We start from the raw sequence: 13,344 nt of genomic DNA on the forward strand, positions 1-13,344 counted from the left end.
CCCACTTCCTCCCCTGTTGTCTACCATGTGCATCCCTGCATTTGATCTGGTCCCTTCCATATTACCTGGTCCTTACCTCAAGAATGTTTGTAGCCAGCTTTTATTTCTTTACCCAATTTAAGATTCCTTTTCATAGGCAGGACCCAATTCAGTTTAAAGTTGGGTCTGTAGTTCATAATTCTAATGTCATATTGTCAAGTAGCAGTAACATGACTATTTCGAGTCCGGTTTAAGTCAACCCTTCTGAAAGGCCATGTTTCTTAATGAAGGAGTCCTGGCAGGTGAGGACGAGCACAAATTATTAGGCACTTAACTATGAGCTGAAAGGTTGGTAGTTCAACCCCACCTAGAAGATCCTTGGAACACACATCTGGCAATCTGCTTCGGAAAAGTGACAGCCTTTCTACTCGGCATGCCTGGGTCTGGTAGAATGGATGGTAAATACCAACAACAACTGTAATGTGTGCCAATGGTGCTCATTTTTTAGGCAGTTGAAAATATTTATTTGACAAGTAGTTGTGAAACTCAGTTTACTTGCGTTCTAGATAAAAGTAGATCCACTGGATATTTATTAGTAACTTGTTTCCTGAGATGACTATAAGAAAATATTCTCCTACTTAGGGTTTCCCAATAATTTTTCATGTCATGGCACATGTAGGTAATACTAAGTTTCCTATGCATTGGAATAAATGAATGAGCAGCTGGGAGGCTCAGGACCATATTTGGCTGCCCTAAAAACTAAGGGATCAGGCCGTATAATCCATTCTTGGCACTTCGTGGGCACCTTTACATCCTCAGAAGCCCAGTTAAATGTGTCATCTGATGTTATAAAGTTTTAAAAAATGCTATTTCCTTATATTACCCCCTTGCCCACCATCAATCCTGTACAAGCACACAGGGACCTTATAACGATGAAAATCTACTAAAGAGATATAGGTGTTTTTTCCTTCACTGCTTGTCACAAAATATGCTCAACTCCCATAGCCAAAGTTTAAATTACATCTCTCACCTGGAAGTAATTTGTTCTACAATATTAAGAGTGCTGTTATGCACCAGGCATTGTGACAGACACTGGGGATGGAGAAATGATAAAGAAAACTCTGATTGTCATGTTCCCAGTTTAATGTAGGGGAGGGATGCGTTTAATGGCAGACAAAGTGGCACACACTTGAATGGCAGTGGGTTCAAAGTTCCACTTCATTCTCCCTGAGACTTGGAAGGCTTCCCAGAGCGGAGATGCTTCAGGTGTGACCTGAAGGAGGAGGAGAAGTTTGACACTCCAATCAGGAAACAGAGATAATCATAATCCTGGTTTTGAGAAACAACTGAGCTTATTTATTGGTGTTTCTGGAACACCAATTCTAGGCAGCACCTAGAGGAGTAGCAGAGGTTGGATCTTCAAAGGAAGGTGAGGCGAGGTTTTGAGAAGTCTTGCTTGCCTCATGGAGAGTTGAACCAAAATCTGAAATCCAAACCCATTGCCATCTTGTCCATTTCAACTAGTGGAGGCCCAACGTGGTTCAGAGCAGAATGATTCCTTAGGCCTTCTGGGAAGAGCTAGCACTTAAAAATGTATGCCCTAGACCACTGGGAAAGGTTTTTCAGCAGGAGAGTGACATACACAATCTTGGTTTTTAGAACAGTCATCCTGGTCTTGATATGAAGAAGAGAATTGTGGATAGCTAGATATATTGTTAGGAGGTTGTTGGAACTTTCGAAGTAGAAGAGAGGAGAACTTGAACAGAACTCATGCTGGTGGAGTGGGTAAGGAAACACAACTTCGATGCAGCCCATGACTATAGAAGTTTGAGAGAAATCAGTCTGGGCCAATGAGTGATGATGTCATTAGTAAAAATGTGGAGAAAGGCTATACTTCCATCAGTTCATCTCTTCAAAGTGCAACCCTGATCAATCCTTTTTAGTTTGCAAAAAATAATTACTAAAGTGGATTTAGAGAAAGAGCAGGGCTCTGAAATTAATGAGCTCAAAGAAGAAACAACAAAGGGCATCTCGTTAGAACTCGATGGGAACCATTTGTAATCAGTGTAAAAAAGATATTGCCAGTCATTTCAAGTTATAACAACAACAACAAAATAGAAAAAAACTGTGACACAGGGAAATACCTTAAAAGTAATAGTTTAAATATCAAAATAACTGTGAAAAACTCTTGGATTTAAAAAAGATAATATTGGTTCAGGCTCGTGGCACGCAACCACCTGTTTGAAAAAAATAAATAAAAAAGATAATATTTTCTTTCTTTTTAATTTTTTACTTATATATGTTCATTTTCACCCAAGTTAATATGTGTCTACCCTCTAGTTAGTGACCCATTCTTGCAAATTCAACCCAAGGCCCCTTCCTTAATGAGCCTTCCATCATTGCCTCCTTAGAGGTTGAGATAGTTATCAAATGGCTATTCCGAGAGTCTCCAGTGCACAGTCATGATTTCATTGTATTAGTCCTACCTTGGTTTCAGGACAGTTTTCGTTGGGTCCCACATCTCATGTTTCTCTGATTTTAATCCTAATGATGATCACTGTGTTGGGCACTTACTAGGTCCTGTGCACAATAGGACATTTGTACACATGTTGGAGGGAAGGAGACAGTAGTGTTAACAAATAAAATCTTAAGTATAAAATAGATGCAAAGTCTAATTACTCTGGGTAATCATGAGTAAGAGTCCAAGATGCCACTCTGACCCAAGCCTCCTATGCATGTGAAATCTGGACAGTGAGAATGGAAGACCAAAGGAGAATTCATAGGTTTGAATTGTGGCGTTAGTGAAAACTATTGCACATGGACTGCCAGAAGGATGAACAAGTCTGTCTTGGAGGAAGAATAGCAGAGTACGCCTTAGGATCAAGGATGATGAGTCTTTGTCCTGTCTCCATGGGACGTATCATCAGGAAAGATCAATTGCTAGGAAAGGTTGTCATGCTTGGAAAAATGGAAGGTCAGTGGAAATGAGGGAAAGCCTTCACGGGATGGATTGGTACAGTGCCTGCAACATATGAGGACAGCATAGGAAAGAGTAATGTTTCATTCTGTCATACATGAGCTTGCCCTGAGTCAGAGCTGACTGGACAAAAACTACCAACAACACAAGGGCCAGAATGCAGGACCCATGTCCTCCTCCTGCTCCAAGCAGAAATTCTAGGTATCAAGTTCTAGAAACATAGGTTGAAAATGTTTGGCTCAATGAAATTATAATGGGGTTTGGAATCAGACAGATCTGTGTTTGAGTCTTCCAAACCAAATTTACTGCCATCAAGTTAATTCTAACTGACAGCGACTCTCTAGGACAAAGACACACTGTTCTTTTTTAAAAAAAATTATTTTATTGGGGGTTCGTTCAGTTCTTATCACAATCCATACATCCATCCATTGTGTCAAGCACATTTGTACATTTGTCGCCCTCATCATTCTCAAAACATTTGCCTTCTACTTTAGCCCTTAATATCAGTTGCTCATTTCCTCCCTCCATCCCCACTGCCCCCTCCCTCATGAACCCTTCATAATTCATAAATTATTATAATTTTGTCATAAGTTACACTGTCTGACATCCCCCCGCCCCAGGGAGGAGGCAATACTTAGATTCTTGTAATCGGGTCCCCCTTTCTACCCTACATTCCCTCCACCCTCCAGGCATCGCCCCTCTCACCACTGGTCCTGAAGGAGTCATCTGTCCTGGATTCCCTGTGTTTCCAGTTGCTATCTGTACCAATGTACGTCCTCTGGTCTAGCCAGATTTGTAAGGTAGAATTGGGATCATGATAGTGGGGGGAGGAAGCATTTAAGAACTAGAGGAAAGTTATATGTTTCATCATTGCTACCCTGCACCCTGATTGGTTCATCTCCTCCCCACAACCGTTCAGTAAGAGGGAGACACACTGTTCTTGTCGGTTTCTGAGAGTATCCGTCCGTACCAGAGAAAAAAGTCTTATCTTTCTCCCACAGAGGGGCTGGTGATTTTGAACTACTGACCTTGAGGTTAGCAGTCCAATGAATGGAGAGGACAAATGTGGGAAAGCCTCGGTTTGCTCTCCTGTAAAATGGAGATAATAGTTCTTTGTACAGTTAATGGGAAGTAAAATAATGCTTGAAAAAAAATCTCCGGGACATATGCAATGTTCAATAAATCATAACCATTAGTAGCAACAATCACAACAATCAACAAAAAAACACTTTCTAACTGATGATCTGGTTTTTATTGAATCCAATTGCTCAGTCTGAATAATGCCGGCATGTTTAGGTTAAGGAAATTAAATGACTGAGACTGGGGTCAGAAAAGGGTTCAATCTTGTCTCACGCTTCATCCACTCCATAAGCCCACAATCGCCTGCCTCTTCATGTGGGTCTATCAATATTTAATTTGCGGGTGTCAGTTGCTGTAAGCTGAGCATACCCCAGCATCAGCTTCAATTAATTATATGCACGAGGAGAGAAAATAAAATGCCTTTTTCTCAGCGTCCCAGGTTTCACCGGCGACACTGACTCCTGGACACGACAGGGTGAAAGACCTGCTGATGGAGGACCCCGAGAAGAAGCTGACCCAGAAGAGTGACAGCAAGCCCCGGAAAGTGCGGTTTCAAATCTCCTCCTCTTATAGTGGCCGGGTGTTGAAGCAAGTCTTTGAGGATGGGCAGGAACTCGAGTCGCCAAAGGGGGAGTACCCTCACAGCTTTCTCCAAGAGTCCCTCGAGCCAATGGATGGTGTTTATGGGTCTGGGGAGGCCCCCAAGCCCCGACTGTGCACCCCTAAGCTGACAGCTCAGAGGATCAGTGTGTTCAGGGAGGGCAGTGCTTACACTGTGGCGGGCAGCCAGTCTCTCTTCAACGATTACAAGATGAATGACCATAAGGTTGGTATTATGCATGGAAAATAAGCTTTATGGGTAGCAATTCCTAAAAAGGTGTTTAGTTGTGGTCGTTAGCTGTAGTCGAACGGGTCCCTGACTCTGATGAAAGATGGGAAGAAACGCTGCCCTGTCCCCTGATGTCCCATCACTCTAAGGACGTGACTGCTGTGACCCATGGGGTTTTCGCCGGCCGACTTTATGCAGTGGATCACTAAGCTTTCTTCTAAACCCATTGCCATTAAGTCAATTCTGGCTCATGGCAATCCCACGTTAGTTTAGAGAAATACTTAAATGCTTTAGATTTGGATCTTGCTCAGACTCAGGTACCACACAGAGCTATAGATGACAGCAAATAGAAAGCTGGTATGAGAATAATATTTCTGAAACCAGAGTAAAATACTTGTTGCGAGCTTTCAGAAGGTGCCAGGAGCATATATGGCATTTAAGTTCCAGCCAGGGTGATGCACTGTTATTGGGTCTTTGGCTGGTCCACTATGTCAGTAAATCGAGCGGAAGTCATCTCCAGGCTGCTCAGCGGCCGTTTTCGAAAATCATGTGGCAATGGATCCTTTTGTTTCTTGAAAGAGCTAAGTATTTAAAGGTGCACATTTTATTCCAACCAATTATTCTGCAATGAGTTATCCAGCTTGTGGTTTGACATAGTATCTCTCCCCTTTCCCCCTCTCTTTGTATCTCCCTCCTGCTGCCTGCTTTACAAAAATGCTTGCTTACTTATTTTGCCCTTCTACTGCTTATTAATACGAACACTAGTTGCAGTCCTGGGAAGAGATGGTGAAAAACAAATCAACCAGAGGAAATGGGACTTGGGGAAGAAGTATGAGCTAATGGCAAAATTGAAGCAATTGCATTATTTGTGAGTTTCAATTATATACTCCCTATACCATGAATAATCAAAATCCCGTGCATGGTTTTATTTTAAGAGAGATCGCTATGGGAAATATTCACTGATTTTCAAAAACACACATAGGTATATGCACTGTTTCTGGTGGGCCCTTGAGTATCTTTAAAAAATTTTTTAGATTAAATACAATTATACAACATCCTAGGTTATTAATGAATAGCACACCAGGATATGTTTTCATCTTTAAAATGTAAAATTCAGATAATTACTCTCTAATCATTTTTATTGTTAGTTTCCTAAGGGAGCAGATAGTATAATACATCCACTGTAGACAAATGTATTGGCCTTGCTGGCACTGGTAAAAGTGTAATTATGGGTATGGACACATTTATCAAATATAATACTGGGAATCTCTTTGAAATTAAAAGGAGCTGGAATTAACGCCCTCCTCCCCATATTAGAATGCCCTGGTAGCACCACAGGGTAAGTGCTGGACCGCTAACTACAAGGTCATCCATTTAAATCCACCCGCTGCTCTGTGGGGAGGCCTTCTGCCTTGCTAAGCACATTCACACACTAACTCAAAACCCTTTCACCGCAACCCTAGGGAGAGAAGCAAACTGCAGTCCTTCCCATTTTGCAGAATAAGATTCAGTGGCAAGCTGTGGAAGGATGCACCCAATATTTTAGGGTCCTTAAGTGCAGAATGATGTCGTGGCTACGTATTGAGCTAACTGCAAAGCTACCAGTTCGAAACCACGAGTTGCTCAGCAAGAGAGAGACGGAGCTTTCTACCCCTTTAAAGAGATGAGGGCAACAAATGTATAGATGTGCTTTACACAATTGATCTATGTATTGTGATGAATTGTATGAGCCCCAATAAAAATAAAAAAAAGAGTTAAGGGGGCAGTTCTGCTCTGTCCTTTAGGGGCATCACCAGTGTCCATCAGCTTGATGGCAATGAGTTTGGTTTTTTTAAGTACAGAGTTAGGGTAAGAATCTAGGTTTTCTGATTTCCTGTGCTTTTTGCCCTATGGCTTGCTCTGTTTATTGCATGATGATCATAATGATATGAATACCATAAAGCCAAAATCAAACACTGCAATTGAGTCAATTCTGATTCACAGCTACTTTGTAGGACAGAGTAGAACTGCCCCTGTGGGTTTCCGAGTCTATCAACCTTGACAGGGGCAGAAAACCGTATCTTTCTCCCATGGAGCGACTGGTGATTTCGAAATGTTGGTCTGTGTTAGCAGGCAAACGTACAACCCATAGCACCACCAGGCTTTGGTGAAAATGCTATCTGCCATTTATTGTATGTTTTATTCTTGACTGTGCCTTACATTGACAGTATTTCTTGTTGTGTATACCTAATTAGTAGGTACAGCATTTACAAAGTTGTTGTTCACCCCAGCCTTGTACCAGGCCACTGCAGATACTTCAACCTTCTAAAGTGTGTGCCCAGTTTGGCATCTATGTAAATGTAGAGTTCCACATGGATTAGGGAAACTCTTTGTATAATGCCAGACACATGAATCTGGCTGTATAAAGCAGTTGGTCAAAGCATAGTATTTACACTTGTGGCCAAGTTCAAGGTTCGATTTCTCATGGGTCCAGTAATGCTTGCTTTCTTTGTTGCCTGATCAAATGCCATGCCCTAATCTTAGGTAACGTTACCTAACCTTAGCCAGGATGGATTCCTGGAATTTCACCCAATGATTATGAAAAGCAAAGCAAAAAAGAGCTGGAAGGTCATAATTTTGCAATTGCATGTCAGTCATTGTTAGATACCCCAAACCCACTGCTGGAGAGTCCATTTTGACAGACAGTGATGCTATAGGACAGAAGAGAACTTCCCTACAGGGTTTACAAGGCTGTCATCTTTACTGGTGCAGATGGCCCTCTCTCTTCTCCACCAGGCAACTGGTGGGTTTGACTCACTTCTGGTTAGTATCCAAGGACTTAACTAACCACTGGTTCCACTTGGGATCCTTACTTGCAACATCACCTCTGGTAAATAATGATTACTTCTCTGGGTGTGAAAATAGTTGACTCTTGACTACAAACCTAAAGGTTAGTGGTTCAATTCCACCCTGCAACGCCACAGAAGAAAAGGCTGGCCATCTGCTTCTGGCAAGATTGGAGCCAGGACTCCCCGGGGGGTGTGCTGCTCTGTTGCACAATGTTGCCATTAGTTGGAATTGACTTGACAATAATGGTTCGGCTTGGTTTGATGATTGACAATGGGGCCATGATGTGTAGCAGTTCGGTGCAATGATTAGAAGTGAAGGCTCTGGTGGCAGACAAACCTGAGCTTCATGTCCCATTCTACTTAGTTATTGTGTGAGCTTAGCAAAGTCACGGTACCTTTCTGAGCTTCTGTGTCATCATTTGTAGACTAGTAGTAATGAAAAACCTTCTTAAGAGCGTTGCTGTGATTAAAAAGATAGTAAATAGACACAAACCCTTGGCATTGTGCCTGGCACATTATGAGTGCTTAGTGATATTAGCTGCCATTATGATCATAATTAAATTCTTACCAAAGAATGTTTTAATGTGTTGAGTAGAGAAAATGGTTAAAAGTATGTACATCACTTCAAGAAAGTGAAATTGTTTCAAGTGTATAAGATTTTTAGTATAGGGCAAAGAAATAGGAAAGGAGGTAACATGCTAAGCACTCATGTTATGCATACATTTCATGTAATTCTAGCTGCACAACAATTTTATGATCGTTTTATGAATTGGAAAATGGAAGCTCACAGAGGTGAAATAACCTGAAAATATCACAGAGCTGGCAAATAATGTTTGAATGAAATTGGAGTTTGGTCTGCCTGACTCTAAAGGCCATTTGGTTCCTAGTAACCAGTTAGATGAGCCCTGATAGCACAGTGGCTTATGTGCTGGGTTGCTAACTGCAGAGTCTGCAGCTCGCAACCATCAGCCTCCCCAAGGGCGAAAGACAAGGCTTTCTACTCCCGAAAGAGTACGGTCTTGGAATACCCAGGGGCAGGATACCTGTCCTGTAGGGCTGGTGATGAGTTGGTCTCGACTCAATGGGAGTGAGTTTGGTTTTGGGGTGGAGGCAGTGATATATTTCTGTGTCACTGAAAAGCAAAGCATTTCAGTGGTGCCTGAAGAGCTGTCGTCGGGCATGTTGCTACCACCGTCACTGCCGTATCTACAAATGCTCAATCATATGTGTCTGCACACGACATTGTGAGAGGAAACAAAACATCCCTGGCTCCATCTCGGTGCTCTGTAATGTAAGAGTGGGTGTTTCTCCCGGGCAATCAGAAGTAACTAGATAATGTGAACTTTGGTTACACAAGAGTTTCCTTAGGCACAAGGAAGAACTTGGCTGTCAGGGTGACTGAACTTAAACACTCCTTATAGTGATTTGAGACCCTCCATCCTTGGAGAGAATTCAACATGAATGTTCTGTCCTGGGCATCTTAGACACTGACCTGCTTAGAAACAAGGGCATGGAGCAGGGGGTGCCTGCTTCTGATAGCATATTGAGCGTTTTGCCTTGAAACAACCGGCTGCCCTTGCGGAAAGCTTCCTAGTAACTGAACCTCTTTAGCCCTCACTGGGAGAAGAAATGGAACCTTCCAAGAGTACCACCATCCTTATCTTCTGAGGGTCAGAAACTGATAGTCCGGAGTGTGAAATAGGAATCCGGTGTGCATAAGACAATAGGCAATGGAAGCTGCCACATGATCCCTGAAGAGAGGGAGAGAAAACAGGGTTGGAGAGGAAGCTGGGGCTTAGGAAATGATTATGGAATGCTCCGTGGGGACTGGGTGGAAGGGAATCAAAATATGGAAGCTCCGGCCAAACAAGGAGGGCCTGAATGCGTGCAGGAGAACTTCACATAGGACACGGCTCTCCTCTGTAAAGCACACGAATAGATCTAAACAGGCTTTATACAGGTCTGTACAGTTGTATAAGGCATCCTTGAGACATAATAGCGATTTTCTGAGCTGCTAACTGAAAGGTTGGTGAGGTCTTGGGTCAGGCACTGGACAGCCAACTGTAAGCTCTCCAGTTGGAAAACACCAGCCTCTCCCAGGGGGAAACATGAGGTTTCTGCTCCCATGAAGACTGATAGCCTTGGAAACCCAAAGGGGCAGCTCTACTCTGTCCTACAGGATTGCTATGAGTCAGAATTGAGTTGAAAGCAGTGAGTTTGGTGTGATTCTGCCAAGGAGCACTGATGGCCCTCCCAGATAAGCACTGGACTACTAATGGCAAGGTCTGTGGTTCAAGCTTACCAGTTGCTCTACTGGAGAAAGACAGGGCCACCTACTGTCTCCCAAACCCTACATTGTGTCACTATGAGTCTGAATTGATGGTGGAGGTTTTATTTAGTTATTTCTAGTGGCTCATCTGGGGACCTGCTTTTGCAAATATTACAGCCTAGAAAACTCCATGTGGGCAGTTTTACATTGTCACAGGGTTCTCTTCTGAGTGAAAATCAGACTCCACAGTATCTAACAACAATACATACATAGTTTTATAAGCGGTGCAACTGTCGGCCGAGGCATCTGCTTGTATAATTCAAGTGTGTGTGCACTATTGACGAACAATTTTAAATGAGTAAACCAGTAACAATGTCTACCATTTTCACAGGAACTTCAGATTTCTCAAACACTGTTTTGTATATTCATCTTAACATACCCACCCCTAGAAGTTGACGTGGTTCCTTTCAGAGATGAGAGTCAAGATCTTTAACCACAGGGCCATGGTCCAGCCAACATGGACGTTGGCAGAGTGCTGGGACAGTTTCTGAGACATGGGGTTAAAGGTATTACTTCTGAAATTTCTGGGTGGCACAAGTGGTTCCTTGCTGGCCTATAAAACAAAAGATTGGTACCTTGGATGAAAGGTCTGGGGATGTACTTCTGAAAGGTAAGGTAATGAGAACCTCATGGGGTGCAAGTCTGCTCTGTAACATGTGGGATTACCATGAGTTTGGATCAGTATCAGTTCAATGGCAACTGATTGGGTCTTGGGTTTTGGGCATGCTAGACCCTCCCTGAGGGGGGAGTGGGTTAACAGAGGGCATTCCATAGCCGCCAGTATGGAAATGCCTTGATATTGTAATTAATAGCTGTGGTAGTACCTGCCAGGTGGCTGCCCACCTGTTTGTAGAGGAACAAACTGAGATTCTGAGAGACGAGGTGACTATCTTACTTCTCACAGAAAGCAAGCAGTGGATTCAGGATCCAGTGCGGTTTCTCTCAAAGTGGTCCTTACCCGGTGTAGAAATATGTGTTCTTAGTCAATGAAACCTTAACTATCTACTACCTATGCTGCCCGACTCTATCATAAACCACTGCCATTGAGTCAGTTTGCACTCATAGAGATTCACTAGGACAGAGTAGAACTGCCACTTTTGAGTAAATCTATACGGGAGTAGATAGTCTAATCTTTCTCCAGAGGACAGGCTGGTGGGTTAGAACTTGCTGGTAATAGGCCCATGTGAAACTCCCTATAATACAGAGTTCCTCACCTGTATTATAGCACTCTGCCAATTTATTTTGTACATATACAAAACAATTTAGTGTCACATGATAAATAAATGGGGACATGAGTTCTTTGCAACCATGCTTAAAAATATATTTATTAAAATAAAAATCCATCTTATTTGAAAACCTGGGGTGGGGGGACAGGTTACAAAAGGATATATGCGGGGGTACCCCAAAAACAGAATTAGTTTTTCAAAGCTATGTATTTAATTTTAAAAAAACAAAACTTGATCACCTTCAAAGTACTCTTCATTACACTGAATCTATTTGTCAAATCTGCTATTCCATTCTTGGAAACATTTTTCAAACTCACTTTTTTGGATGGCTGACAGCACCTCCCTCGTTTTTTTCTTCACCTCTTCTACATCATCAAATCGCTGTCCTTTCATGTCCCTCTTCATTCGTGGAAACAAAAAGAAGTCACAAAGAGTGAGGTAAGGTGCATAGGGCAAGAGAGTCATGCTGTTTTTTGCCAAAAAGTGGTGCACTGAGATGGCTGTGTGAGTAGGTGCACTGTCGTGGTGGCAAACCCAGTCCCCCGTCTGCCACAAATCAGGTCTTTTTTGTTGCACACGGTTAGGCTTTCTTTTCAGAACCTTTAAGCAGAAAGCTTGATTAACAGTCTGAACGAACCCCAACTCCACTACAAGTCAACATGACAGACGTCCAGAATGAGGTTTGTCATCAATTGACATTTCACCTCTTTTGAAATGATAAAGCTACTCATACACTTGAGTTTTCCCCATAGTGCTGTCCTTGTAAGCTGTGTTCAACATCACAACAGATTCTGCAGCATTTTTCCCAAGCAAGAAACAAAATTTCACAGCTGTATGCTGTTCTTTAGGGATGTTGGGGGAATTCTGTGAGATAATGTTTGCACAATGCTGGACCCACAAATTATGCTTAAAAATGGTATCTAGCTAGTATTATTATAACAAAAAATTTACAAAGATGTCGACTATTATAAAACTAGAGAATAATAAAGAATTATAACAATAATATAATACAACAATAAAGGATAAATAAAAAGAATATTAAAGGATAATGCAGAGATATTTAACGCCTCCAGAGATGGATGAAGCACTCCTGCCCAGCTCTCACCTATCCGATGCCTTCCAGATGCTTCTGCTCTACTTACGGGACTATTTCTCTGTTGGCTGCTTTACCGTCAATAGGACGCTGGGAGCTGGTTTCCCGGCTTCCCGAGCGAGCAAACCAGTAGCCTCAGAACCAATGTGCAAGCATAACAGAGGTTATAAGCCCGGTGTGAAATAGCCAGACTTTTTAATGTAGCTAAACTTTCTTTCCCATTGGTCGTGGTGGAAGTGATTGCTCTCTGTTTACTAGTTGCTCGGCAGATTCTGCAGCCAGTACTTGGTGGTTGGTGGTGAAGGTTCGATGCGCGTTTTCTATTTCTCTAGCCCCCACCTATCATAGATTTTGGAAAGATCATCATCTACACAAATAACCTGAAAATCATCCGGACTCCGATGGACAAGAGAGACTTCATGAGGAAGATTCTCCAGAAGGAAGAGGACTCCGAGGAAGAGTCTCTGATGAGCAAAGAGGAGAACTATGTAAACAGCACCCGGAGTCCCGGGCCTTTGCCAGAGACGGAAAGCCCCTTCCCCCATACCCAGTACGCACAGGTGGGTGTCAGCGCTCTCACTGCCCCGCGTGGGGCCGGTCTGGCAGGAGCGGGGCTCCACATGCTTTCTGTTGTGGATTCCTTAATTTAAAAAAAACAAATTGAACAGCAATGCTTAGAATGCCGAGGTGTTAAAGATGTTGAGAAAATTGCAAGTTTAGTGCATTTAATGAGGCATTAAAAATTAAAAGTTCAAATAATTTTATTGGGGGTTGGTACAGCTCTTATCACAATCCAGACATATATCCATTGCGTCAAGCACGTTTATGCATATGTTGCCACCATTCTTTTCAAAACATTTTCTTTCTGCGTGAGCCCTTGGTATCAGCTCATTTCCCCCCCTTCCCCACTCTCCCTCCTTCTTGAACTCTTGATAATTTATATATATTTTTCTTTTGAAAATCATTTTATCGGGGGGCTCATACAACTCTTATCACAATCCAT

The 13,344-nt window shown here is 42.5% G+C and overlaps 1 protein-coding gene across 1 annotated transcript in view; it reads left to right on the forward strand.

Moving 5' to 3' along the window:
- Positions 1-4,526: 4,526 nt before the first annotated feature.
- GRXCR2 (glutaredoxin and cysteine rich domain containing 2) overlaps positions 4,527-13,344 on the forward strand; it is a 28,424-nt gene continuing 19,606 nt past the window's right edge. Inside the window, exons 1-2 of the mRNA XM_004696694.1 lie at positions 4,527-4,862; positions 12,674-12,901. Of these exons, the coding sequence (XP_004696751.1) occupies positions 4,527-4,862; positions 12,674-12,901 (564 nt within the window). The remainder of the gene's footprint in view (positions 4,863-12,673; positions 12,902-13,344) is intronic.

This window comes from Echinops telfairi, unplaced genomic scaffold (assembly GCF_000313985.2).
Source record: "Echinops telfairi isolate 266 unplaced genomic scaffold, ASM31398v2 ScPeMD7_7469;HRSCAF=8507_0, whole genome shotgun sequence".
NCBI lineage: Eukaryota > Metazoa > Chordata > Mammalia > Afrosoricida > Tenrecidae > Echinops > Echinops telfairi.